Source organism: Giraffa tippelskirchi, chromosome 6, assembly GCF_054371585.1.
Source record: "Giraffa tippelskirchi isolate mGirTip1 chromosome 6, T2T-mGirTip1v1.2.pri, whole genome shotgun sequence".
NCBI classification, from domain to species: Eukaryota; Metazoa; Chordata; class Mammalia; order Artiodactyla; family Giraffidae; genus Giraffa; species Giraffa tippelskirchi.
Genome location: NC_137280.1, coordinates 125,795,234 through 125,823,223, shown reverse-complemented (window position 1 = coordinate 125,823,223; position 27,990 = coordinate 125,795,234). Strand labels below are relative to the sequence as shown.

The following is a 27,990-nucleotide window of genomic DNA, read 5'->3' as shown; positions in this document are numbered from 1 at the left end:
AGTTCCGTCTAGTCTCTGCTTCTTTGTCCCGCTCTTTAAGGCTGACGGCCTCCAACCCTGTTCCGGTCCCCCCCTCACCCCCCGCCTCCTTTCTGGGCCCCTAAAGGGGCTGAGCTGGTTAGGCTGCGAGATAAGCACAGCGGTTGGGTAAGGAACCCAAACCTTTTGAAGACCGCCGCTTGCACAAGGAGTGGCCGGGGCCCCCGCGGAGGGAACCGACGAGCGGGACGGGGCGGGGCTCCGTCGGGGGAGGGCTGATGGGAGGCGGGGCCGCTGCGGCTCGACCCGGAGCCTCGGACGGCGCGGCGGGTACCGGGGAGCGGACGGCGGCCACGTAGTGAGGTGAGGACCCCCGGGCCCCCCGGCTCCTGCCTCCCAGACTCCTCCCCATCACCTCAAGAGCCTCTGTGGGATCCCCGGCCCCACTCCGCGCCCGCGGCCCTCCCCTCTCCCCCTCCCCGCCGCGACCCGCCCCTCCCTCCGGTTGCCGGCCTCTGCCCCCTCCCTCCTTGCCCCCTCCCTCGTTGCAGCCGGAGCTGCCCTGCGCTGCCCGTCCCGCCCCCCCCACCCCCCCGCACTCCTGCCCCGCTCACCTCCTAGTTCTTAGTCCCGTGCCCTCGAGTCGGGCCTGAGTCACCGGGAAACCGGACTCTGAGTCAGGACGGGAGGTGCAGCACCCGGGCCCTAGCTTGGGGAGGGGGCTCCGCCGCAGAGAGGCGGAGAGAGGCCAGAACTGATGCTGGGGCCAGAGGCAGTCCTGGTAAGAAAACTGAAGATCTAGTTGAAATGGAGACAGAGGCAAGGAGAGACTTAATGACAGCAAAACAAGGAAAAGGAGCGAGATGGATTTAGAAGTAGAGATGAAGATGGAATGGGGTGGGGACAGGGACAGGGTAGACATAAAACTCACGGAGACAGGATCCAAGAGAGGTCTAGATACTAACTAGATCAGGGTCCAGTCAGGGTGGTGGAATGGGACAGAGACCTGAGTGCAAAGGCATGGACAGGGCAAAGGAAGGCTTGGAGAAAACAGAGGTAGGGGGATGTCATTTCACAGTGTGAGTTGCTGCAGGATGGGTGTTCCAGTTTGCACACATATGGGAGAAGATGCTGCAGGTGGGTGCTGAGTGGAGACCCTGGTGTTCCCCCGGTCCCTCATCTCTCTGGCCCAGTTAGTTCTCTGCCCCATCCTCACTCCCCAAGTGGCCTCTGCCCAGATGTTGGTACTGCCTAGAGCTCTCTGGACAGCCTGACCAAGGCAGGCAGGATGTGGGGGCGGCCAGAGCTGGAGGGACAGGAAGGAAGTCTAAGCAGAGACAATAGGTGGAAGGGGAGGAGGAACTGGGAACGACCAGGATTAGGGTGGCCGGAGCCTGTACTCAGCTCTGGAACCAGTGGGAGTGGGAGGTGCGTCTCCCCTCTCCTTCTCCCCTCTCCTCTGTGTCACAGCTGCCCTGTCCCCATTCTGTGCCATAGCTGCTTCATCCTGGGCCCCTCTTCCCCACCAGCCCCTGTCATCCCCACCCCTGCAGGGTTCTGGCATCTTGTCCCAGGCTTGCTGACTTGAGTGTATGCAGAGCTTTGACCCAGACACTGTGTGGGCAGGAGCTAAGGGGCCAACACTCTCACCAAGAAGCCAACTTGCCACCAGCCTAGGGCAAGCCTCCTCCCCTCCCTGGCCTCAGTTTCCTCCTCTGCAAAAGAAGGGGTGCTCCTACAAAGGGGAGGCCCTTTCCGATGTTCGGGGTTGGCTATGCCTCCGGATCACAGGCTTCTGGTCATTTTTCTCTGGAGGAAGACTTGAGTCTGGTGGCCCCTGTCCAAGCCTCAGACATTGGGTCAGGGAGGGGGAATCTCAGCCTGAGCCCTCCCTTCACCCTGCCCCTCCCCCAGCAATGGCCTGAGCCCCCATGGCTGCCCCTCAGGACCTGGACATCGCTGTGTGGCTGGCCTCGGTGCACCTGGAGCAGTATGCAGACGCGTTCCGGCAGCAGGGTCTGGCTACGGCGGGTGCGGCCCGCGGCCTGGGCCACGGGGAGCTGAGGCAGCTGGGTGTCAACGCCACGGGGCATCGGAAGCGCATCCTGCGCCTGCTACAGGCGGGCACTGCCGAGGGCCCCGCGGATCCCCAGCCCGAAAGTGCCATGGAGCCTTCGCCCAGCCCAGCCACCCCAGCCCAGCCCACCAAGCCTGTGCCTAAGCCCAGGACAGTATTTGGTGGACTCAGTGGCTCTGCCACCACCCAGAGGCCTGGGTTGAGTCCAGCCGTCTGGACACCAGAGGCATCCAAGAGCCCAGAGCCCAACCTGAATTCGAGGTCCCCTACTGTCCCTCCGAGGTCCTCCTTCGAGCAGCTGTCGGCCTCAAATACTGTGGAGATGATGCCCAATGCCATCTACTTTGGCTTGGATTTAAGAGGCGGGTCCCAGACAGCTCAGGACGTGTGAGTGGGGTTGGCTCCCTGGGGATCCAATGCTGGGGGCAGGGAGGAGCAGGGCATGAGGGCTTGTCCTTCCTTTTCTCTCCCTGAATGACCACTAGACCTCTCTCCTTAGGGCCTCAGACAGCTCTCAGACAGCTGCCCCCACCCCTGCCCTCAGGCCCACAACGGGCACAGGTAGGTCGGCTGTCATCGGTTGGGGAAAAGGGGCGGTGCCCTTCAGGACTCTCACCTGACCTCTTCCCTGTCTCCCCCATTTCTCCACCTGCCAGTGCACATCATGGACCCTGGTTGCCTGTACTATGGTGTCCAGCCTGTGGGGGTCCCAGGGGCCCCTGACAGAAGAGAAGGCAGAGGTGTCTGTCAGGAAAGGGCTGAACACAGGTGAGTGGTCCATAGAGTGATGGTGGCAGGAAGAGGACCAGGTTGAGCCAGTGGCAGCCGTGTTTCCTGTTGGTCATCACATGTGTGTTGAGCATCCACTGTGTGCCAACTGGGTTATTGAGATTCAGGATGAATATGACAGACAGGCGCAGTCTTCCATTAGGCAGCCTGTGACTCAGTGGGGACAGATAGGAAATAAAACAGGTAGACAAAGGAATGGATATATGACTTAAAATACGGAGATGTGCCTTTCATTCTTTCATTTAACAATCTTTTTTGAGCACCTACTGAATGTCAGATATTGTTGTAGATACTTGGGATAGAATCAGAAATCCTGCCCTTGTGGGGAATTAGTCAATTAACAATAGATGTAATAAATGAGTTATACCTATGTTGAAAGGTAATAGTGAAAGTGAAAGTGCTAGTCGCTCAGTTGTGTCCGATTCTTTGCGACTCCATGGACTATAGCCCGCCAGGTTCCTCAGTCCATGGAATTCTCCAGGCAAGAATACTGGAGTGGGTTGCCGTGCCCTTCTCCAGTTAAAGGTGATAAGTGCCATGAAAAAAAATTGAACAGGGTAAGAGGGCTGGATGGGGTGAGGGAGGAAAGGACTGCAGTTTTTCGCTAAGAGTTGCCAGAGTATTAAGAAGATGATATTTGAGCTAAAACTTGAAAGAAGTGAGGGAGTTGGAGTTAGCCCTCTTCTAGGAGAAGAATGCTGCAGGTGGGAAGAGTGGCCAGAATAGAGACTTTAAGGAGGCCGTGTAACCAGCAGATCCGGGAGTGATGACAAGGTCAGCAGGGCTAGGACAGAGGGGGCCAGGGTGGGAAAAGCTGGGGCAGATGCTGTCCGAGAGGCAAAAGGAGCCATATTGGGACTTTCACTTTTACTCTTAAGTGAAATGGGAAGCGAGCTATTGGAAGGGTTGTGACTTACATTTTAAGAATCATTCTGGTTGCTGTGTTGGCAATAATCTGTAGGAGCAAAAGCAGAAGCAGAGAGACTAGTTTGGAGGTTCTTACTGTGATCTAGGTGAGAAATCTCAGGCTACTGCAATGAGAGTGGAAAGGGTGAGGAATGGTTGGTTTGGGTTATATTTTGAAGACAAACTGTCCTAGTAAATTGAAGTGTGACAGAAAAAGAGGAGTCAAGAAAGACTTCAGGGGTTTCCGTCTGAGCCTGCACTGTCCGGTGTGGTAGCCAGTAACCACGTGTGACTGCTGAACTCTTGAAATGTGGCTAGTCTGGTGTGAGCTGTGCTGAAACTATAAAACAACCAAATTTTGAAGACAGTTTGACAGCGCTCTTCTGAGCAACTGAAAGTTCATGGAGTTGCTGTGGTCTGAAATGGGGAAGACTGTGCATAATGCAGGAGTAAGGCAGATTCGGAGTTCAGGTTTTGATGTGTTGAATTTGAGGTATGTATTATATGCCCAAGAAGAGGTGGCAAATAGGCCGTTGGATATACAAGTCTGGAGTTTGGGGAGAGATCTGAACAGAAGATCTAGGTTTGTGTGTTGTCAGCATTTAGACAGGTGTATGGACGGAGGAGCCTGGTAGGCTGCAGTCCATGGGGTCGCGAAGAGTTGGACCCGACTGAGCGGCTTCACTTTCACTTTTCACTTTCATGCACTGGAGAATGAGATGGCAACCCACTCCAGTGTTCTTGCCTGGAGAATCCCAGGGACGGGGGAGCCTGGTGGGCTGCCGTCTATAGGGTCTCACAGAGTCGGACACGACTGACGCTACTTAGCAGCAGCGTGTAGCTGTGAGTGAGTGTAGGTAAAGGAGAGGACCAAGATAAGGTCCTGGCATACTCCAGGATCGAGAGATTGGGGATAAGAGGAAGAATCAGCAAAACAGGCTGAAAAGAAATGCTTAGTGAAGTAGAAGGAAAATCAGGAGAAGTTGATGCCATAGGAGTTAACTGAAGAAAAGATATAAGAAGGAGGAAGAGATCAGATGTATCCAATGCTACTGAGAGGTCGAGTAAGATGAGCACTGAGAATTGACCTCTGGAACTGGTGATATGGAGGTTACTCGGGACCTTAACAAGTGCTGGGAATGAAGGCTTGATCTGTGTGGGCTCAAGAGAGAACAAAGGAGAGGAACTGGAAATATGAAGACAACATTTTTGAAGAGTTTTTCTGCAAAGAAGAGCGGAGAGTTTTAGTGGTTATTGATAGTGGAAGTGGAGTCAAGAAAGGGGTTTTAATAGCATGGAACGCTGTGTATATTCATAGGTGAATAGGGATGATCTGATAGAGAGGGAAAACTAGCAGATATAGGGGAGAGAAAAGGGACAAAGTCTGGAGTGATGTCCTTGTGTAGGTGAGAGGACGAACCAAGTGCCCAGAGGACAGATCAGCTTTAGACAGGGGTGTTTATCATAGGACCAGGAGGAAAACAGCGTATATGTGGAATGGGGCAGATGGGGCGCTGGGAGTCTGCAGGAATTATCCTCTGGTTGCTTCAGTTTCTCAACGAAGTAGGAAACAAGTAGAGTAAAGTAGAGGTTCTTAACTCAAGCTGCACTACAGCCTGGGGAACTTTGAAAATGACAGATGCCTGGGTCTTGTTCCCAGTGACTCAAATTTAAGTGTCTGGCATGGGGCTCACACAGGGCTTCCCCGGTAGCTCAGTGGTAAAGAATCCACCTGCCAATGCAAGAGACTCGGGTTCAATCCCTGGCTCGGGAAGATCCCCTGGAGTAGGAAATGAGAACCCATGCCAGTATTCTTGCCCGGAAAATCCCATGGACAGAGGAGGCTGGCGAGCTCTAGTCGATGCAGTCACAAAGAGCTGGACACGACCGAGCACGCACGCATGCACATGAGATTCATATGCAGATATGTTTACGTTTCCCAAGTGATTTGTATAGCTGAGGTAAAGAACCACTGGTAAGTGACAGTATAATAGAGGACTCTCTGGGAAGGAATATCTGAAGGATGGAAAGAAGCAGCCTAGGGAAGTGTGTTACAGGCAGAGGGAATAGTATGGCAAAGACTCTGAACTAGGGAAGACAATGTGGCTGGACTGTAGTGAGCAAGGTGAGGCAATGAGGTTGTCAGAGTTCTCTCTGTACACAGAGGGGGACTCTCTGTACACAGTCTTGCATCCACTGGTAAGGAATTTCTATTTATCCTGTGTTAACGGGAATTCACTGCAGAGGTTCCTGCAGGTGCGTGAAATGATCTTCTTTTCATCCTTGGTGGGAGAATGACTGGTGGAAGGGCGAGAATGGAAGCAAGTGACTGTTTAGGCGATTCCTTTCACCTTGGTGAGAGCTATTGGGAACTTGGTCCAGGGAGAGAAAGGCAAGAACTTTTTGGAGAAAGAACCAGTTAGACTTATTGATGAGATAAGCAGCTGTGGCAGAAAGTCATCTGTGTTAGTTATTCCCCAACTTTTCCACCAAGTAATACTAATGGCAGAGGCAAAGGACCGACATTTTTCAAATGAAAAGTCCGAGTGTGCCCTGGGAAGAAGATCCATGCTCGTGTTTTGGGTTCTCAGCCTCCCTGTTCCCCTGTTTAAAAAGCAGATATGGTACCTGCCGGCATTTCACTAGGTGTTGTGGGTGGGGCTGTCCAGGGAACTGGCTCTAAAGTGTGTCCCCCTCTGTCTTGGCCCCCACAAGGCTCAGCAGGCAGGATCTGGAGGCACGTGAGGATGCTGGTTATGCCAGCCTTGAGCTGCCCGGGGAATCCACCCTCTCCCTGCCCACCCTGGATGCAGAAACCAACGATGACCTCATTTCACCCTACGCCAGCTTCTCCTCCACGGCAGACCGCCCCATGCCCCTGCTCAGTGGCTGGCTAGACAAGCTCTCCCCTCAGGGGTGGGGCTGCTGGGAAGGGGAGGGGAGCATGGGAGGTTGGGTGGTGGTGGAGGTCGGGTCCCAAGTGCTCCCAGATCCTAGGACCCCTGGGGTGCAGCCTCCACCAGTTACTGATCTCAGCCTCTCCCTTCCCCAGAAACTACGTCTTTCAGAGGCGCTTTGTGCAGTTCAACGGAAGGAGTCTGATGTACTTTGGCAGTGATAAGGTAGGTCTGGGAGATGCTGGGGAAAGGGAGAGGGAGAGCTGAGAGAGGCTCAGGATTGGAAGGCCAATTCCCCCATGGTGGGGAGGCAGGCACCACGTGACTGATGTCAGGGTCAAAAGGAGCGCGGTTAGCAGCTGTACCCCACTGCTTGCAGAATGAGTGCCGAATCTCATTAAACATTGGTGCTGGCCCTGGGGCTCAGTGCACATGGCTGAGTTCCTGTCCCCATGGGCCAATGGGGTGTCTGTCCCTCCAGGACCCCTTCCCCAAGGGCGTGATCCCTCTGACGGCCATCGAGATGACCCGCAGCAGCAAGGACAACAAGTTCCAGGTCATCACCGGCCAGAGGGTGTTTGTGTTCCGCACAGAGAGTGAGGGTGAGGGCCAGGGTCCCCCGGGTTCAGAGCAGGACTGGGGAGGCCGGGTAAGCTCACAGCCCACTTTACCCACTTCCTCGTCCCCCGCCAGCTCAGCGGGACATATGGTGCTCCACGCTGCAGTCCTGCCTGAAGGAGCAGCGCCTCCTGGGCCACCCCCGACCCCCACAGCCACCTCGACCCCTCCGCATGGGCATGCTGGAGCTGCGTGGGCACAAGGCCAAGGTGTTTGCTGCGTTGAGCCCTGGAGAGCTGGCCCTGTACAAGAGTGAGCAGGTGAGGAGGGCCGGGCCGGGGCCAAGAGGCCTGACCTAGCCCGCTCGGACCTCACTGTGCCTGCCCACCGCCCCCCTCCCGACCCTGCCAGGCCTTCTCTCTAGGCATCGGGATCTGCTTCATTGAACTACAAGGCTGCAGTGTGCGGGAGACCAAGAGTCGCAGCTTCGACCTGCTTACACCACATCGCTGCTTCAGGTGGGGCCCAGACTGGCAGGAGGCAAGGCCAAGGAAGAGACATTGAGGGGGGACACTGGGGTGCAGAGGCCCCAAGGCCTCCTCCTTAGAATGTCAGTGGGTGTGTCCCGACGGCAGCCCAGTGAACAGGGTCAAGGATGTCAGGAGGGGCTGGGCTGGCCCACAGATGGCTGTGGTGGCTGCTGCAGGAATGCCCCGGGTGGTGGGGCGGGTAGGGGGGTGGGTGTCCAGGCCCACGGACTGGCTGTCCACCCCTCAGCTTCACAGCCGAGTCTGGGGGGGCTCGGCAGAGCTGGGCGGCCGCTCTGCAGGAAGCAGTAACCGAGACCCTGTCTGACTACGAGGTGGCTGAGAAGATCTGGTCCAATCGGGCAAACCGGCACTGCGCGGACTGTGGCGCCTCCCGCCCAGACTGGGCCGCGGTCAACCTGGGAGTGGTCATCTGCAAGCAGTGCGCAGGTGAGGGCCGGGGCCTTCAGCTGAAATGGGGAGGGGTGGGGGTGCTCGGAGCAGGAGGGCTCAGGGTGCCCACGCCCTTCACACCATAACAGGTCAGCACCGGGCCCTGGGTTCTGGGATCTCCAAGGTGCAGAGCCTGAAGCTGGACACAAGTGTGTGGAGTAATGAGATAGTGCAGGTGAGAAGTCTGCAGAGGGAGAAAGTGTGTCTAGGGGTGTGGGCTGGGGTGGAAGGCTCATGTGTGAAAAGGCCTTGGGTCCAGCTTGGGGACAGGATTGGAATGCGTGGGGACACAAGTTTCTGTCACTTGCCTCTGCCTTCTGTGACCCTGCAGTTGTTCATTGTCCTGGGAAACGACCGCGCCAACCGCTTCTGGGCAGGGTTACTCCCCCCAGGTGAGGGGCTGCACCCAGAAACCCCTCCTGGCCCTCGGGGAGAGTTCATCTCTCGGAAGTACCGGCTCGGTCTCTTCCGGAAGCCCCACCCTCAGTATCCAGATCATAGCCAGCTTCTCCAGGTAGGAGGGAAGGCTGGGGCTAATGGGTCTCTGAGTTGAAATGCCTAAGCTTGGAGTGGGGGCTGTTTTGGAGACAGGAGGACTGTCCCCACGACTCCCAGGTTGGGTCCTGGGGTTGACAGAGGCCCTTTTCTCCCTGTAGGCACTATGCGCAGCTGTGGCAGGACCCAACCTGCTGAAGAACATGACCCAGCTCCTCTGTGTTGAGGCTTTTGAGGGAGAGGAGCCCTGGACCCCCTCAGCCCTCGATGGCAGCTTCCCTAGTCTCCTGCCCCTAGGTAGTCCCCACAAGGCTTCCTCTCTCTCCCTGCAAGAACTCTCAGCCCTGACCTGTGCCTTGGTTCTTCTGGCGGGGGCTCCCAATTACCTCTCAGCTAGCCCATCACAATAGCCCAGCTTGGGCAGTTTCCCAACCCTCCAAGTCCTCTAGACCCTATTTCTTGATATTTGAAATAACCACTAATGACCACTGTCTGGCGTGGATCTGGATGCTTGAGGTGTTAGTGCTGGCCTATCCCTGTCAGGGTCAACCCACAGGTCAGGTCTCACCTGCCCAAGTCTGATCATAGAAATGGTCATCTTACACAGGCTGGTCTCCAGTAGTCATGTCACAGGGGCCAAGACACTTAACAGGAGGGCTCCTGCTCTGAGCCTTCCACTCAGAGCTTACTTGTTGTTTGCTGGCTGGTGGGAACAGGCAGTGGGCAAGGGCTGGCTTAGAAGCCTCATCACCACCTGCCACCTTCTTCTCTGATCGGGATGGTGAGGGGTCCAGCACCACTGGGCTGTACTAGGCTGTGCTGCCGATGGAGTTGGGTCCCACTCTCTTCCTCGATTCAAGCACTTCCCCAAGGGGGTCAGGCCATTCCATTGCACTGGCCTGACACGACCACTTCTCCTTTCCCTTGCAGACCCCTCCCCTGGCGTGTACAATGAGGTGGTGGTGCCTGCCACTTACAGCAGCTTCCTGTACTGTGGTCCCATCAGCAACAAAGCTGGACCCCCACCTCCTCGCAGGGGCCGAGATGGTGAGAGGGGAGCCAAGGGATGGGAGGGGATGGGTGGAAGCCAGGATGGTTGGGAGTGTTCCCTAGAGGGACAAGGAGGAGAGGACTGGGATAGGACATGCCCTGAAGTGGACAGGGTGCTGGGGTCAGAGGGACCATGGCAGGGGTCGGGGGCAGGGCAGCATTGGGTGATGGTTGAGAGGCTATGTTTTGAAGTCATACTGCAGGGGCTCAAATCTCAGCTCTGCTACTTTCTCCCCATGTGACTTGGGCAAGTACTTCAACTCGGAGCCTCAGTTTCCCCATCTGCAAAACAGGAGTGAATGTAAAACTCCCCTCATAGAGTTGTGACGACTACAGGAGATCGTACATAGGTAGAGGGCTTGGCACAGAATAATATCTGGCAAATGGGAATTCTGACAGTGGGGACAGAGGTCTGCTTTCCCTCTTAGCTCCCCCCCGACTGTGGTGTGTCCTGGGTGCGGCTCTGGAAATGTTTGTGTCAGAAAGCAGCCCTGAACCCCTCCACCTCATCCAGCCCCAGGATGTTGTATGTTTGGGTGTGAATCCCCCACCCACTGACCCAGGTGACCTCGACAGGTAACACCCACCCTGTTCCCTGAACTTCCCTTTTCCCCTCCTGATCCTGAGCCTGCCAGCCCCCTTACTCACCCCATCCCTCCTCCCGGACCTCATCTCTCTAGGTTCCCCTTCTCCTTTGAGCTCATCCTCACCGGGGGGAGGATTCAGCATTTTGGCACAGATGGAGCTGACAGTCTAGAGGCCTGGACCAGCGCCCTGGGCAAGGTGAGACAGCTGAGACCCCTCCCCTACAGCTCGTGGGTTCCCTGTACCCCCCTGCCCCCATCCTGTCCCCTCCTATTCCTGCAGCCACTCCTACCCCTGCCACTAACAGCTGAGGTTGACTGAGCACTTACTCTGTGCCAGGTCCTGTGTTAAACGCTGCCCACTCAATATCTCATTTAATTTTCACAACAACACTTAGAGGTAAGGATTATCAATATTTCACACCTAAAGAACTCAGAGGTTATGAAGCCACTTAGTCAAGGTCACAGAGCTAGAAGGTAGCAGAGCACAGGATGAAAGTTGGGCCTCTGTCTGCAAAGCTCCCAGGCAAGACTGCACTGTGCTGGGCTCTTCCCACAGAGAGGCTGCCACCTGACTCCCGCCCCCTCCCCCAGGCTCAGATCTCCAAGTCCACAGGCAAAGCTGCCTTCATCTGACCCAGCTTCTCCATCCCCAGGCAAGCCACTCTCTCTCCATCCTGCACCCCGCCCCTGGCATTAAAAGTTCAGGCCCTGGAGTCAGATATCCTGGGATTTGAGTCTTCCGACTCGCACACGTGTGAGCTCTTCCATATGGGTAGAGTGGGTGTCAAAGATCTACCCCCTAGGGTTGAGGATTAAGTGACACTGAGGCCCACACTGCCTGGCATGCTGCAAGCCCTCCATCTGTGGGTGTTGAAGTAGTAATGGCGATGACAGTGATAATCACTCCCATCCCTAAACAGCTTTTCCCTCAGCCCTGCTCCACCTTCAGTTCAGCTCATCACCCTGGCGTGCCACCTCCCCACACTGCCACAGCTTCTTAGAAAGTTACGAGCTCTGGCAGCCTGCAGTTCCTCCCTAACCTCTTCTGGCTGCCCTCCTCTGCCTTACTCTTCTGAGCGGCTCCCCTGCAGGTGGCCAGTGACTTGCCCTGGGTAAGGTTCAAGGGCCTCCCTCTGGCCTCACCAGGTAGTCTCTGCATCTGACACTACTCTGTAGGAAATGCTCCCCTGCTCTGGCTTCTGACCCCACTCAGAACTCCTCACACCAATAAGCTGTCTCCAAATCCTCTAAGGGCTCTGATATGGCCCTCCAAGTCTCCTTCTATTATCTCTTGTTGTTTGTTTGCTAAGTCATGTTTGACTCTTTTGAAAACCCATGGACTGTAGCCCGCCGGGCTCCTCTGTCCATTTCCCAGGCAAGAATTCTGGAGTTAGTTGCCGTTTATTCCTCCAGGGGATCTTCCCTACCCGGGGATCAAACTCACGTCTCTTACACTGGCAGGCGGGTTCTTTACCACTGAGCTACCACTTTTCAAAAATCCTGTAAGGCAATGCTACCCCAAGTGTGGTCTGTTACCTGGTCCTGGCTGAGGAATTCTCTTATGGCCCATGACAGGTTAAATATAGAGCTTGAGAGTCACCATGTAGACTCTTTCATAGCAGTGTGACAGAATAATTTTGTGTGTGTGGAGTCTAATTTTTAAAAATTGGGGACTTATATTTTATATGTCATTCTTTCTTCATTTCACTTTTCCAGTAATTTGTTTTGTTGTTTTTTTAATCAAAGTGTTGGTTAGTGACAGATTGGTAAAAAAATTTTAAACTCCCTGTTCCTTCAGCCCAAGTAGCTTGAGAAGCACTGCTTTGAGTTACACCGCGAATAGTCCTTTCTCCATGAAGCCTCTGCCTGGCCCCCTGGGGGTGGGACTTCCTGGGGCCTCATGACTCTTCGGTCACAGCGTGCAGCTACCCAATCTGTCTTTCCTTACATCCCAATTAAGGGTATAACGCTGCCTGCCGCACAGGGGTCTTCTCTGTGTTGGCTGGAGCAAATCGAATTGAACTGCATTTCTTTCTTGTTTTTCTCCATCCATCTCCTGTCTCCTGCACCGGTCTTCCTTTACTCTCTCCCCATCCCTTTCATTCCCCTTTCCTTGGCTTTCTCTCCATGTCTTCCTCTGCCTCCCCTTATCCCTCGCACTCTTACTTCTCTCCCCATCCCTTGTCTCTTTCCCTATCCTCCTCTCTCTCATTGTCCTCCTCCTCACAGTGGTTCTCCCCACTGAGCTGTCACCAGCTGTTGGGCCCTGGGCTGCTGCGCCTGGGTCGCCTGTGGCTGCGGTCCCCTTCCCATACCACCCTGGCCCCTGGCCTCTGGATGTCTGGGTTCGGACTTCTTCGTGGAGATCACCTCTTCCTGTGCCCCGCATCAGGCCCTGGCCCCCCAGCCCCTGAGGACATGGTGCATCTGCGCCGGCTACAGGAGATCAGTGAGCAGGGCTGGGGATAGGGATGAAGGGTGGCTATGAAGGGTGGGGGTAGTGGACCTTCATATATTTGGGGTCCCTATGGGAGATAGCAGGAATAGTGGATTCAGGCAGAAGTTCTAAAGTCAAATTGCCCAGATTTAGACACCCCCACCTCCATCACTTGATGGCTGTGTGACCTTAGACAAATTACTTAACCTCTCTGTGCTTTAGTTGCCTCATCTTCACAATAGGCACAATAATAGGGTTGTAATGAGTTTCATATAAGGCAATGCATGTAAAACACTTATCACTTAGAACCTGGCAGGAGGCATCTTACAGGTATTCAGTAAATGTTATGTATGTTATTATTATCATCATTATTTGAAGTTGCTTGCTGGTTGGGGACTGAGAGAAGGGACTGGGAATTCTCATTTCCTCCTAAAAGAGGAACAGTGTAGGATAGTGTTTTAAAGATCTGGAGACAAGAAACTTGAGTTCAAGCTCAGCTTTGCCATAATAAGTAATCTGAGGCATGTTACTTAACCTCTCTGAGTTTATGTGAAACAGGTGTCCCTTATTGCTGGTGGATTCTTTACCGTCTGAGCCCGAAATGGGGATAATAGTATGTAACTCAGAAGGTTTAAGGCAGTATTGTTTGTAAACCTCCTAGCATGGAACCTACATACCTTAAATACTTAATGAATATTAATCACTATAATGAAGATGACAATGATGATAATGTTCCATGATTCTCCTCCCAGGTGTGGTCTCAGCGGCTGACACCCCAGACAAGAAAGAGCATTTGGTTTTGGTGGAGACAGGAAGGTAAGTCTTGCCCCTACCCTTGACTCTGGGCTGCCCTTCCTAGAGCACAGCTCACACCTTCCACCCAGGCAGTCCACCTTCCACCCAGGCCTGCTGGACTGCCCACTTCCTCCAAGTCACTTCCCTAGTCAGGGGCCCTGTCTGGGTTGGGTGTTGCTGCCCCCTGCTGGTGTCTCTGGGAAGTCTGATCCTTGTGCTCCTGAGCCTCTTAGCCTGAGGACTCCCCTGGAGCTGGCTCTGACTCAGATCTCTCGGGTCTCAGGACACTGTATCTGCAGGCAGAGGGCCGGCTAGACTTCTCAGCATGGAACGCGGCCATTGGGGGGGCAGCCGGCGGGGGAGGCACAGGGCTGCAGGAGCAGCAGATGAGCCGGGGTGACATCCCCATCATCGTGGATGCCTGCATCAGTTTTGTCACTCAGCATGGTGAGTGGGTACTGGCTGACACTGAGTTAGTGAGGGATGGGGAACATGGGCACTGCAGGTTAGATGGGATTGAGGAGGGAGATGTGTGCGTGTGACTTGCCTTCAAAAACTTTGCCTCCAGAGACTGCAACCTGACAGTGACAAGCTGCTCTGCCTTTCTGAGCTTCAGTTCCCTCATCTTTAAAGTGGGCCAGGACTTCCCTGCTGGTTAAATGGTTAGGAATCCAGGCTCCCAATGCAGGAGGCACAGGTTCAACAAATGGTCAGAAAATGAAGATCCTGCATGCCACTAACATCCCACATGCTGCGCAGTACAGCCGAAAACTTTAATAATAATAAAATAGATTTTAAAAAATAAAATGGGGCTATTGGACTTCCCTGGCAGTGCCAGTGGTTAAGAATCCATGTTCCCAATGCGGGGGGAACAGGTTCAATCCCTGGTTGAGGAAGATCCCACATGCCGCATGGTGTGGCCAAAAAATAAAAAGAAAGAAAATGGGGCTCCTCACAGTCTCATGTTCCAGGATAGTGGTAATAGTGAGTGCACATGTGAAGCGTTCAGGACCCATAGGTGGTTAAATGAGAAATGGATTTAAGGGACTAGATCTGATAGACAGAGTGCCTGATGAATTATGGACGGAGGTTTGTGACATTGTATAGGAGACAGGGATCAAGACCATCCCCAAGAAAAAGAAATGCAAAAAAGCAAAATGGCTGTCTGAGGAGGCCTTACAAATAGCTGTGAAAACAAGAGAAGTGAAAAGCAAAGGAGAAAGGAAAGATACACCCATTTGAGTGCAGAGTTCCAAAGAATAGCAAGGAGAGATAAGAAAGCCTTCCTCAGTGATCAGTGCAAAGAAATAGAGGAAGACAATAGAATGGGAAAGACTAGAGATCTCTTCAAGAAAATTAGAGATACCAAGGGAACATTTCATGCAAAGATGGGCTCAATAAAGGACAGAAATGGTATGGACCTAACAGAAGCAGAAGATATTAAGAAGAGGTAGCAAGAATACACAGAAGAACTGTACAAAAAAGATCTTCATGACCCAGATAATCACAATGGTGTGATCACTCATCTAGAGCCAGACATCCTGGAATGTGAAGTCAAGTGGGCCTTGGGAAGCATCACTATGAACAAAGCTAGTGAAGGTGATGCGGAGAAGGCAATGGCACCCCACTCCAGTACTCTTGCCTGGAAAATTCCATGGATGGAGGACCCTGGTAGGCTACAGTCCATGGGGTCGCTAAGAGTTGGACACGACTGAGTGACTTCACTTTTACTTTTCCCTTTCATGCACTGGAGAAGGAAATGGCAATCCACTCCAGTATTCTTGCCTGGAGAATCCCAGGGACGGAGGAGCCTGGTGGGCTGCTGTCTATGGGGTCGCACAGAGTTGGACACGACTGAAGTGACTTAGCAGCAGCAGCAGCAGTGAAGGTGATGGAATTCCAGTTGAGCTATTTCAAATCCTAAAAAATGATGCTGTGAAAGTGCTGCAATCAATATGCCAGCAAATTTGGAAAACTCAGCAGTGGCCACAGGACTGGAAAAGGTCAGTTTTCATTCCAATCCCAAAGAAAGGCAATGCCAAAGAATGCTCAAACCACCGCACAATTGCACTCAACTCACACACTAGTAAAGTAATGCTCAAAATTCTCCAAGCCAGGCTTCAGCAATTTGTGAACCATGAACTTCCAGATGTTCAAGCTGGTTTTAGAAAAGGCAGAGGAACCAGAGATCAAATTGCCAACATCCGCTGGATCATTGAAAAAGCAGGAGAGTTCCAGAAAAACATCTATTTCTGCTTTATTGACTATGCCAAAGCCTTTGACTGTGTGGATCACAATAAACTGTGGAAAATTCTGAAAGAGAAGGGAATACCAGACCACCTGACCTGCCTCTTGAGAAATCTGTATGCAGGTCAGGAAGCAACAGTTAGAACTGCACATGGAACAACAGACTGGTTCCAAATAGGAAAAGGAGTACTTCAAGGCTGTATATTGTCACCCTGCTTATTTAACTTATATGCAGAGTACATCATGAGAAACGCTGGGTTGGATGAAGCACAAGCTGGAATCAAGATTGCCAGGAGAAATATCAATAACCTCAGATATGCAGATGACACCACCCTTATGGCAGAAAGGGAAGAACTAAAGAACCTCTTGATGAAAGTGAAAGAGGAGAGTGAAAAAGTTGGCTTAAAGCTCAACATTCAGAAAACTAAGATCATGGCATCTGGTCCCATCACTTCATGGCAAGTACATGGGGAAACTGGAAACATTGAGAGATTTTATTTTTGGGGGTTCCAAAATCACTGCAGATGGTGATTGCAGCCATGAAATTAAAAGACGCTTACTCCTTGGAAGGAAAGTTATGACCAACCTAGACAGCATGTTAAAAAGCAGAGATATTACTTTGCCAACAAAGGTCCATCTAGTCAAAGCTACGGTTTTCCCAGTAGTCATGTATGGATGTGAGAGTTGGAGTATAAAGAAAGCTGAGCACCGAAGAATTGACGCTTTTGAATTGTGGTGTTGGAGAAGACTCTTGAGAGTCCTTTGGACTGCAAGGAGATCCAACCAGTCCATCCTAAAGGAAATCAGTCCTGAATATTCATTGAAGGACTGATGTTGAAGCTGAAACTCCAATACTTTGGCCACCTGATGTGAAGAGCTGACTCATTGGAAAAGACCCTGATGCCGGGAAAGATTGAAGGCGGGAGAAGGGGACAACAGAGGATGAGATGGTTGGATGGCATCACAGACTCAATGGACATGAGTTTGAGTAAGCTCTGGGAGTTGGTGATGGATAGGGAGGCCTGGCGTGCTGCAGTCCATGGGGTCGCAAAGAGTCAGACGTGACTGAGCGACTGAACTGAACTGAACTGAAGTGTTCCATAGGCACTCTTACTGGGATGTGGGCATGGAAGGAGGGGGGCCCTCAGATGTGACTGGAGATGCAGAGCTATGGAGAACAGAGAGAGTGCTGCTATTAGGCAAGAGCCAAGCTGAGCAGCAAAATCCTTGAGGGTCTGAGTAGAATTATTCTGTGTGAGAGGGTTTTCCAGCCATAAAGGATGAACTATGCAAGGAATTCCCAGAATTCTTTGTGAGTTTTTGGCCTCTGCTTTTTTCTCTTTACCAAGTAAGGATCAAATTGATTCTTTTCCCCCAGTAAACCCTCTTTAGAAGGCTGGACCCTTGAGAAGAAAATTCTCAGAAAACTAAGGAGGATAGTAAAGGCGGAAAAGGCACATCCATGCGCCTACAAATAATTGTGCTTACTCCACAGACAATGGATAGTCAGTGGTTAAAGACATCCTCCACGCCTTTGCAGTAGCCTCATGTACTGACTCCCCAGACTTACTAGACCCCATCCGCTTCTCAGCCTCACACGTGTTCCTAGGAGGATTGAAGTCAGAGGCCCAGCGAAAAGCCCTGGAGAAAGTGTGGGTGTTCTTCCCTGCTGCTCCGCAGATCTTGCACCGCCACTCTTCATTCAACACATATTTACTGAGCTGCTCCCTGTGCCAGCCACGGCGGGTGGGGCAGTGAACGAGGAAGGTTCTGTGAAGCTCAGAGACTGGTGGGAATGATGGGTAATAATTAAGAAAACGAATACACTCAGTTCTCATGATTCATGGCAGTTACAAAGTCACTGAAAACACTGGATCAGTGAATGCTGAACTGTTGCCCCAGTGGAAATACAGGGTTAAGTTCCTGGGAAATTCTGGTCATATTTTCATCAGTTGATCAATATGTAACTTCGTTTTATGTGTGTTTCTGTTTAAAGACACTTTTAATTTTTTTGAAGTTTTCATCTTCTTTTCCTCTCTTTTTAAATTGAATTATAATTAATTCACAATGTTGTGTTAGTTTCAGGTATACGACAAAGTAATTCAGTTATATATGTGTCTGTGTGTGTGTGTGTGTATATATATATATATATATATATATATATATATAATACCTATATTCTTTTTCAGATTCTTTTCCATTATAGGTTATTATAAGATATTGAGTATAGGTCGAAGCTTTCATCTTTTAAAATTTTTTACTATTTTTTTATTGAAGTATGGTTGATGTAAAATATTTGATAAATTATAGGGGTACAATATAGTGATTCACTATTTTTGAAGACTGTACTCCATTTATAGTTATTCTAAAATATTTGCTGTTTTCCCTGTGTTATACAATATATTCTTACAGTTTATTTTCTACCTGATAGTATACTGCTCCTCTCCTATTCCCTCTCCATACTGGTCACCACTAGTTTGTTTTCTGTATCCATGAGTCTGCTTTAAAGACACTTTATTTACTATACAGTTGATTCGTTAACTTTGAACTTGCTGCCAGCAGTACCATAACTCATGCCTGAACAAAGCTTATCTGACACACATGTTTTCTCCACAAGGCACATCACAGCCTTCTGGTACTTAGGAACACTAGACTGCACTTCAGCCCTAAATTGGGGGCCATTTTAAACAGTGAAATTCCCCCCCCAAAAGAAGTACAAGAATGCAAAAATATGTGGCTCTAAATATACCATTGGTATGACACTTGTTTACCGCTTGAGGCCTTAGCTGGGAAAATGTTCATCAGGCAACTGAAAATTTTCTCTATTTGTGCGTGTTTACAGGTGACTGGAGAGTGCCACAGTATTGATTTGGGGGTTCCAAATACATTTTAGCAGGTAGATGAATTCATAAATTCAAAACCTGTGAATAACATGTCCTGATTGTGATGTCATTTCATAGAGTGCTATTTAAAGATCAAAGTGTTGAAGAGAGAAGGGAGCTGCAGTGTGATGGCACGGTTAGGGGTGGACCTCCTGAAGGCGAGGGCTGGAGTAGGGACCTGAGAAGCAAGACCAGAGAGGCCGATTTCTGTCTGACCCTCCTACCCCTAATAGCCATGAACAGTATGGGGGAGGTGGGTCACAGACAGGGCACTGGGTGAGTGATAGCAGGTCTTGGGCAGCGGTGAGCTGAGATGCTGGCTGTTCCCAGGGCTCCGGCTGGAGGGTGTATACCGGAAAGGGGGTGCTCGCGCCCGCAGCCTGAAGCTGCTGGCTGAGTTCCGGCGGGATGCCCGGTCTGTGAAGCTCCGACCAGGGGAGCACTTTGTGGAGGATGTTACCGACACGCTCAAACGCTTCTTTCGAGAGCTTGATGATCCTGTGACCTCTGCACGGTTGCTGCCTCGCTGGAGGGAGGCTGCTGGTAGGTACCCCCAAGATCCTCACGGGCAACTGAGACCTAATCAGCAACTCCATGCTCCCCCAGAATCTCTGAGGCTCCCTTGTGGGATTGGGCAGCACCCCCCCCAACACTTCCACCACAGTTGGCCGATCACCCACGGACTCAGCTCAGGGAAAGGTGGGAAGGGGCAGAGACACATCCATCCTGGGTTTGTTTCTCTAAAAATCCCTCTGCTCTTCTTTCCCTGACCCTCTCCACCCCTTGCCCATCACTTCCCCAGAGCTGCCCCAGAAGAACCAGCGCCTGGAGAAATACAAAGAAGTGATTGGCTGCCTGCCACGGGTCAACCGCCGCACACTGGCCACCCTTATTGGGCATCTCTATCGGTCAGTACAGCCAGACCCCTGCAGGCTTCCCCCCTGACCTTTCGTCACCTCTGTCCAATCCCTCACTTACATTCACATATCCATCCCATAGACAGTTGTTCAGTGAAGGTGTAACAGCATAAAAGTTCACAGGATGGACTATGGAGTCAGACAGACCTAGGCCTCAATCTGACTCCACTATTCTAGCGCATGACTTTGGATAAATTATCTATTTTCTTTGAGCCTCAGTTTCCTCATTTGTAACAGGAAGATGGTATAAGTACAGTATCCATCTCATGGGCTTCCCTGATGGCTCAGCGGTAAAGAATCCTCCTGCCAATGCAGGAGACCAGGGTTCAATCCCTGGTCTGGGAAGATTCCCTGTAGTAGGGTATGGCAACACACTCTAGTGTTCTTGCCTGGGAAATCCCATGGACAGAGGAGCTTGGTGGGCTATAATCCAGGGGGTTGCAAAGAGTTGGACATGACTGAGCAACTAAACCATCACCACCACCATCCACCTCATAGGTTATGTGAGATTTAAATGATGTACTTGTTGTAAACTTCTTACTACAGCACCTGGCATATATGTGGTAAGCATTCAGAAATGGTGAACAATCAGTATTATTTTGTTTTATTTAATATTCTATGTCAGCAAAGGATTAGATGTTGGAGACACAAAGAGGAATAAGATGCAGGTCTACCTTTACCAGTTTATTGGGAGAGACAGATTTTTTAAATGATTCTAGGATGAGCCTCAGTTGCATGGTACTGATTACAGACTGGACAATTATGGCCTCTGGGCCAAATCCAGCTCATTGCTTGTTTTTATAAATAAAGTTTTGTACATAAAATGTAAAGTCATACCCATTCTTCTATATATATCCCATGGTTCCTTTCACACTACCAGAGCAGAGTTGAGGGGTTGTGACAGATGGTACAGCATGAAAGCCTAAAATATTTACTGTCTATAAACTTACATAAAAAGTTTGCTATGTATAAGTCTGTCTCTCCCCTAGACTGGGAGCTCCTTGAGGGCAGGGTTGTGTCTAACTCACTGCTGCAGCCCAAGTGCTTAGCCCAGGCATATAGCAGGGACTCAATAAGTGTTTGCCAAATGACTGCTGTACCCACCGTGACCCTCACACCCCTCCACAGGGTGCAGAAGTGCGCGTCTCTGAACCAGATGTGCACGCGAAACCTGGCGCTGCTGTTCGCGCCCAGTGTGTTCCAGACAGATGGGCGGGGAGAGCATGAGGTGCGCGTGCTGCAGGAGCTCATCGATGGCTACATCTCTGTCTTCGATGTAAGCTTTCCCGACCCCTGACCTACGGTCCCTCTCCCTGGACGCTGGATCCTGCTTGTCCCAACAAACCCCTAACCTTGCCCTCTAAAGGCCCTCTGCATCAGGAACCCCATCCCAGAGCCCTGGGCCCGTCTCCTGTAACCGCACTCCTAACATCCTTGCCCCTTAGCTCTCAGCTCTTCTGGCCTCTCCCCCTCTCCTCCAGGGGCTCTGGTCTTGCACATGTCTCCGGGCTTACCCCCTTTTCCAGCAGCCTCCCACTAACGCACACATACACAGACTCACACACACACACACACACACACACACACACACACACCCTTTTGGCTCTTCCACAGATCGACACTGACCAGGTAGCCCAGATTGACTTGGAGGTCAGTCTTATCACCACCTGGAAGGATGTACAGGTAACTTTTCGTGACCCTAGACTTCTGAGTGGGCCAGGAGGGGACATCGAGATAGGAAGGTGACATTCTGCTTCTGGGCCACAGGAAACCCAAGGAGAGGAGCACCTTGGGGAGGGGTGGTTGGCTTAGGATTTGCTCCATTTATTCTACCCTGAGGGTTCTTCATTACAAAAGGGTGGCAGGAGCACTTCAGTTCCAGGTGTAGAGATCCAAGGAAGGGTTAGCCAAGTTAGACAAAGAGGTGAGAAAATAATAAATGCTATAGCTAACATCTGGGGACAAATTATATTCCAAGCACCTGTAATCTCACTTTAGTGCCACACAACTCTAGGAGGTAGGTGGTTCCATTTTTTCAAAGAAACTGAGGTTTGAAGGGTGACTTATTCAAGGCTGTACTGTAGTGAGTGGCAGAGTTGGAACCCAGACTCCAACCTGTCTTCTCAAGCGCTACAGTACACAGTGCCACCATGCCTGGAGTTTCTTCTCTTTAAAGAGCCTGAGGGATGTTTGGGGTGAGGGTTCAGAGGAGGCCTCTGAGGGGGAAGCACTCATGAGACAACCTAAGGAGTCCTCTGACCTTGATTCTTTGTACTGTCTGCGTCCTCTCATTTCTTTACTCCTCCCCTCAGCTGTCCCAGGCTGGAGACCTCATCATGGAGGTCTTCATAGAGCAGCAGCTCCCAGACAACTGTGTCACCCTGAAGGTGAGTCCTGAGGGGACAGGAGGGGAGATGAGAGGGTGGCGGGGAGCAGGGGCAGTGGCCTGACCCGCGTGGGTCCTCTGCTCATGCCCTGACCCCAGGTGTCCCCAACACTGACTGCTGAGGAGCTGACCAACCAAGTATTGGAGATTCGGGGGACGGCAGCTGGGACGGACTTGTGGGTGACGTTTGAGATTCGAGAGCACGGGGAGCTTGGTGCGTATGACAGCGCATGTGCACATGCACGTGTGTTTGGGGTGAGAGTCACCAAGACTTCTGGGTTACCAGATGCGCAGCTGTCCTCTCGGTCTTTCTTTCTTTTTTCCCCCCCTTTTTGTATTTATTTATTTGTTTGGCTGTGCCAGGTCTTAGTTGCATGAAGTGGGATTTTTAGTTGCAACATGTGGGATCTATTCCCTGACCAGGGATCAAACCCGGACCCTCTGCATCGGGAGTGTGGAGTCTCAGCCACTGGACCACCAGAGAAGTCTCCACTCACCCTTTCTCAATACTCTCTGTTCTCTTGTCTATCATGGGCCCCAAAGACCCTTGGTTTCTCTTTCACCTCAAAAGAGGTGTCTCTTTCTACTTTGCCCAGGCTCCAAATGCTGGAGGGACTTGGGGCTCAATCCTTGACCCTCTTTTCTCTATCTATGTGTTTCCTTGGGTGAGCTCGTCCATTCCTGTGACTTTAAATACTGCTAATAAGCTGGCCCCAAATGTTTATGTGTGGTTCAGACCTCTCCTCTGAGCTCCAGACTCACATAGCCAGCTGCTTGCTTGACACCTCCACTTGTACATCTTGTAACATCTTATATTTTAAATGCCTAAGACTGGGACTTCCTGGCAGTCCAGTGGTTAAAACTCCGCACTTCCACTGGAGGTATGCAGGTTTGATCTCTGGTTGGGGAACCAGCTGTCCCACATGCCACGTGTACAACCAAAAAAAAAAGTTAATAAAAAATTCTAAGACTAAACTCAATTCCCTACCCCCTCCCCTGACAAAAAGCCCAAGCCATATCCTAGTTTTCCTGACTCAGTCTTTGAATCAGCATTCACCCAGTTATCGAGGCCAGACACTTGGGAGTCCTCTGGGACTCCTTCTATTCCTTCATCTTCATACCTACCGGCTAACTAGTCCTCTTGAGTCTAAATGTATCTTTCTAAATATACCATCTCTCCATCTCCATTGCTACCACTTTAGTTGAAGTCACCATGATCTTTCTGCACCCCGACACTAACCACGAAAATGTACAGCTCCATAAAGGGCACAGCTGGCCAGTGTCCCTTCTTGCCTTCCAACAATCCATTTTCCACACAGCAGTCAATGAGCATGTTCAAGAATAAATCACATCATGCCATTCCTGTGGTTAAAACCTTCCAATGGCTTCCCATTGCACTTAAAATAAAATTCAAACCCTTTATTCTAGCCCACAAGACCCTGAATATATGGCACTCACTTATTTTTCAGATTTCATCTCAAATGATGTGTTTTCCTTGCTTCAGCCACGCTGGCTGTTAAGTTCCTCAAGCACATCTTTCCTAACTCTGGGCCTTTGGTGCTGCATTTCATCGTCCCTGGAGTCTTCTTCCCCCATCTCTGCATGGCTTGTTCTTCCCAATCCTCCAGGCTCTGTGTCTCATCTTCAAGTGCTTTCTCTGAAAGGCTTTGCCTGGTCACCCTATCTCAGTAGCTGCCCCGTTTCTCTCTCTCAGCTTTTTATTGCTTCCTTCAGAATAATGGTTTGTCTTCACCTCGTTTGCTTATCTGTTACTCTCTGCTCCCTTGCCAGGCTGTGGGCTTTGTGAAGGCAGGCTGGGTGTTTCAAGCTCCCTACTATATCCCCAGGGCAGCCTGGTGCCTGGCACTGTCAGTGCTAAATTACATCTGTGGCTGGCTGGATGAATGAATGAGTGACTGGTGGGTGAGGAGGAGGGGGCGCCAGGCTGTGGATGGATATCTCGTTGACATCTACCCTCACCTTGCTCCCTAGAGCGACCACTGCACCCCAAGGAAAGGGTCCTTGAGCAGGCCCTCCAATGGTGCCAGCTCCCAGAGCCCTGCTCGGCCTCCCTGCTCCTGAGAAAAGTCTCTCTGGCCCATGCTGGCTGCCTCTTCACAGGTGAGCCTCCTTCTTCAGCCCAGCACCACCCCCGCCCCTAGGCCTCTACCAGGGACCCTCCACCTAGCCCTGCCCTGCCCATCTGTGCCCAGGTATCCGGCGTGAGAGCCCACGGGTGGGGCTGCTGCGGTGTCGGGAGGAGCCGCCCCGCTTGCTGGGAAACCGCTTCCAGGAGAGGTTCTTTCTGCTGCGTGGCCGCTGCCTGCTGCTGCTCAAGGAGAAGAAGGTGGGCCCTAGGCGAGTGCGGAGGGAGGCTGGGTGGCTGTGTGGGAGGAGCCCTGACTGCTCGACCCTGTCACTCCAAAGCCCATTTTTCCATCAGTCTCATTGCTTGCCTGGCCCTTTGACCTCTGTGACCCATTGACTTCACCCAACTCCAGTGCTTCCGTGGTTTCTTGACCTCCTTAACCATGATCCTTCTCTCTCACCTCTCAACCTCACTGCCGGCCTTCATGTTGTCAGAGCTCTAAACCGGAACGAGAGTGGCCTTTGGAAGATGCCAAGGTCTACCTGGGAATCCGCAAAAAGTTCAAGCCTCCCACCCCGTGAGTTTTTTCCCCCAGTCCACCCTTCTAGAGCCTTCCTGCTGCCACCCCTCTGGCCTTTCTGATCACCTATCGCTGGTCTCCTTGACTTCTCAGGTGGGGCTTCACACTGATCCTGGAGAAGATGCACCTGTGAGTACTCCCAGCCAGGCTCCCTGTCCTCCGGCCTTCCCTCTCCTCCACCCCTCTAGTTGTGACCCCTTCCCTCCTGGTGATCCCACTCTGATCACCCCCAGCTACCTGTCCTGCACAGATGAGGACGAGATGTGGGACTGGACCACCAGCATCCTCAAAGCCCAGGTAAGGGGAAAGAGGGAGCTGAGGGCCAGGTCTGTGGGCCCAGCTCTACCCTCAGCACCTCCCATGCCCACCGGTGCCTCCCCTCGCCCTCTCTCCAGCACGATGACCAGCAGCCAGTGGTCTTACGACGCCATTCCTCCTCTGACCTTGCCCGTCAGAAGTTTGGCACCATGCCTTTGCTGCCCATCCGTGGGGATGACAGTGGGGCTACCCTCCTGTCTGCCAATCAGACACTGGTGAGGTTCCCCTAGCCTGCCCAATGCCTCGGGGTCCCTGCCCATGCCCTGGCCACACTGCAGGAGGAAATGGCATGTCTGCCAGCCTGGTGTCCCTTCTGCCTTCTCTGTGCCCCAGCTCTCCACCTGCAGCTCCTGCTGCCAGGCCTCACTGTGTCTCTGTGTCTCTCCCTCTTTGCCTCCCCACCCTACCTGTGCCCAGCGGCGACTTCACAACCGGAGGACCCTGTCCATGTTCTTTGTGAGTACTGTGTCTGCTCCAGTTCTGTGCCTGTCAGCCCTGTGCTCTGTGCTGCTTGAGCCCATGTGCTCTCTGTATTTGTCCGATGCAGGCCATCCGTGAGTGTGTGTGCGGGTGACAGAGAGTGTTGGGACCTGAAGGAATGAGGAAAACAAGGGATGGTAGGATGCGGTGAAGAAAGGGGGAAGTGGTCACAGGATTTGAGAAGTAGAAGGAAGTGGTTAAGTGAATGCATTTTGGAGTCAGACAGACCTGGGTTCAAGCCCCAGCTCCACCATTTACTTACTGTGTGATCCTGGGCAACTTACTTAACTCCTCTGTACCTCAGCTTACTCGCCTGCAGTGTATCCATCATACAGGGCTGTTTTTGACATCATACATGCAAAAGTATTTTTGCAGCATCTGGTCAAGAGGAAGAGCTCAATAAATGTTAGTGATTAATAATCTGGGAACTCTAACTCTGTGCCTGCCTCCGGTTACCCCATTCTCATCCAGCCAATGAAGTCATCCCAGGGGTCTGTGGAGGAGCAGGAAGAACTGGAGGAGCCTGTGTATGAGGAGCCGGTGTATGAGGAAGTGGGGGCCTTCCCCGAGTTGACCGAGGACATCTCCACCTCCTTCTCTACCCCACGGGAGTGGACAGCCAAGCCGGAGACCTCCCTCCCCAGCCAGAGGTCCTTTGATCAATATCTTCTGTCCAAAGCAGGCCCTCAGGGCTGGGAGGAGAGGCCGCCTGAGCCCCCTCCGGGCCCCCCTTCTAAGAGCAGCCTCCAGACACATGGGTCCCTGGAGGAGCAGCTACTCCAGGAGCTGAGCAGCCTCATCCTGAGGAAGGGAGAGACCACCGCAGGCCTGGGCAGCCCTTCTCAACCCTCCAGCCCCCAGCCCCCGAGCCCCAATGGCCTTCCGACACAGATACCTGGCTTCCCCACCCAAACTCCCTGCACTTCCAGTCCACCCCCCAGCCAGCCCCTCACATGACTCTGGGACAGCAGTCTGAGGGGTAGGTAATCAAAGACCCAAGCTCTCCCCATGGCAGACACTGCCGGGGCACGTCTGCCCTGGCTGGAAAGACTCGACAGAGTCCAGTCTGGTGCTGTGGAAGGAGCAGAGGGCCAACAGCTCCCGACAGCATCCAGCTCAGAAAAGAGGCAGGTCGTGGCGCTGCTCTCGGCCTCTGCTGACTCACCTGTACCATGAAGTAACTGAAATAAGCAGAACAATGAATGTCAGACTGTTTCTCAGAACTGTAAGCCCCACATAGTTACCCTCAAGAAGGGCAATTCCTGCTTTATGTATTTGATATGTAGGGGTTCTGTGAGAGATTTGGGGTTTGAAAATAATTGTTTTATGCATTAACAGTAAAAAGATTTGGAAGGCAAACTTTTTGTTTTTGGCCACACCACTCAGCATGCGAGATCTCAGTTCCCCGACCAGGGATCAAACCGGCATCCCCCTGCAGTGGAAGCATGAAGTCTTAACCACTGGACTTCCAGGGAAGTCCCTGGAAGGCACAAATTTGAATGATCTCCAAGTTTATCCTACCCCACTTTCAACATTCAGAAACTATAGTGAAACCCTAGAGTGGGAGGTTGATTAGGGTTGGGAGCTAGGGCAAAGAGGAGCCAAAAAGGATGGGTGAGTGTTAATAAACCTTGAAACAAAAAGGCTGCCATTCATTCATTCAGTTATTCAACATGTATATACTGAACACCTAATTGGTGCCAGGTACTGGGGATATAGTGTGAACAAAAGAGATGGGGTCCTTGCTTTAATGGAGCTTCCACTGTAGAGGGAAAACAGAAAATGCACACACACAATCAGTGCTGTGAAGGAACTAAACCAAACGGATGTGCTTGTGGAGGTGGCACTGGGCTGGGTGGAAGGGTTTCTGTGAAGAGTTAAAATGTAAGAATAAGAAGCCAGGCATGTGGAATGCTGGGAGAAGGAGCACTCCAGAAGGAATGAAAAGGCAGTAGGTATGAAGGCTCTGCAATGGGAAGGGACTTGGCATATTGGGGGAAGAGCAAGGAGATGGGAGTGACAGAGCACAGTATGGGCTGAAGGGGAAAGACGGGCAAGGACCTGATCATGCACAGTCTTGTAGGCCATGATTTTATTCTGAAGCAATCGAAGAGTTTTAGGGAAAAGAGGGATGAAATTTTCTTTCCTTTTTAAAAAAAGATTGATCACTCGGGCTGTTTTCTGAACAATGGGTTGTTGGGGGGAAGACTGAAAGCAAAGAGACCAGATACCAAACCATATGGGAGACTGATAATGGGGGCTTGGACCAGGCAGTTGTTCTGGAAATTGAGAGAAGTTGATCAGTGGGAAATAAAACATTTAAGACTTGCTGATGGATGAAAATACCAATAACCTCAGATATGCAGATGACACCACCTTTACGGCAGAAAATGAAGACGATCTTAAGAACTTCTTGATGAAAGTGAAAGAGGAGAGTGAAAAAGTTGGCTTAAAGCTCAACATTCAGAAAACTAAGATCATGGCATCCGGTCCCATCACTTCATGGCAAATAGATGGGGAAACAATGGAAACAGTGAGAGA

General features: G+C 51.7%; 1 protein-coding gene across 6 annotated transcripts; it reads left to right on the top strand.

Moving 5' to 3' along the window:
* Window positions 1-256: 256 nt before the first annotated feature.
* ARAP3 (ArfGAP with RhoGAP domain, ankyrin repeat and PH domain 3) lies at window positions 257-27,092 on the top strand. Of its 6 annotated transcripts, none has more exons than XM_081501112.1 (33): window positions 257-342; window positions 1,926-2,443; window positions 2,556-2,617; window positions 2,713-2,824; window positions 6,467-6,667; window positions 6,804-6,873; window positions 7,130-7,250; window positions 7,342-7,526; window positions 7,618-7,724; window positions 7,984-8,183; window positions 8,276-8,361; window positions 8,518-8,700; window positions 8,843-8,978; window positions 9,612-9,728; window positions 10,160-10,307; window positions 10,412-10,514; window positions 12,548-12,767; window positions 13,508-13,571; window positions 13,834-13,997; window positions 19,010-19,222; window positions 19,482-19,587; window positions 20,725-20,872; window positions 21,211-21,279; window positions 21,909-21,983; window positions 22,082-22,196; window positions 23,975-24,103; window positions 24,196-24,329; window positions 24,566-24,648; window positions 24,745-24,780; window positions 24,885-24,948; window positions 25,047-25,184; window positions 25,387-25,425; window positions 25,921-27,092. In XM_081501112.1, exons 2-33 carry the CDS (start codon window positions 2,145-2,147, stop codon window positions 26,404-26,406), a joined length of 4,413 nt encoding a protein of 1,470 aa, XP_081357238.1. In that variant the 5' UTR covers window positions 257-342; window positions 1,926-2,144; the 3' UTR covers window positions 26,407-27,092. The 6 variants fall into 6 exon arrangements, with proteins under 6 accessions (XP_081357238.1, XP_081357239.1, XP_081357235.1 ...); XM_081501113.1 differs by having other exon boundaries at window positions 19,482-19,591; window positions 20,732-20,872; XM_081501109.1 differs by having other exon boundaries at window positions 1,894-2,443.
* The last annotated feature ends 898 nt before the right edge of the window (window positions 27,093-27,990 follow it).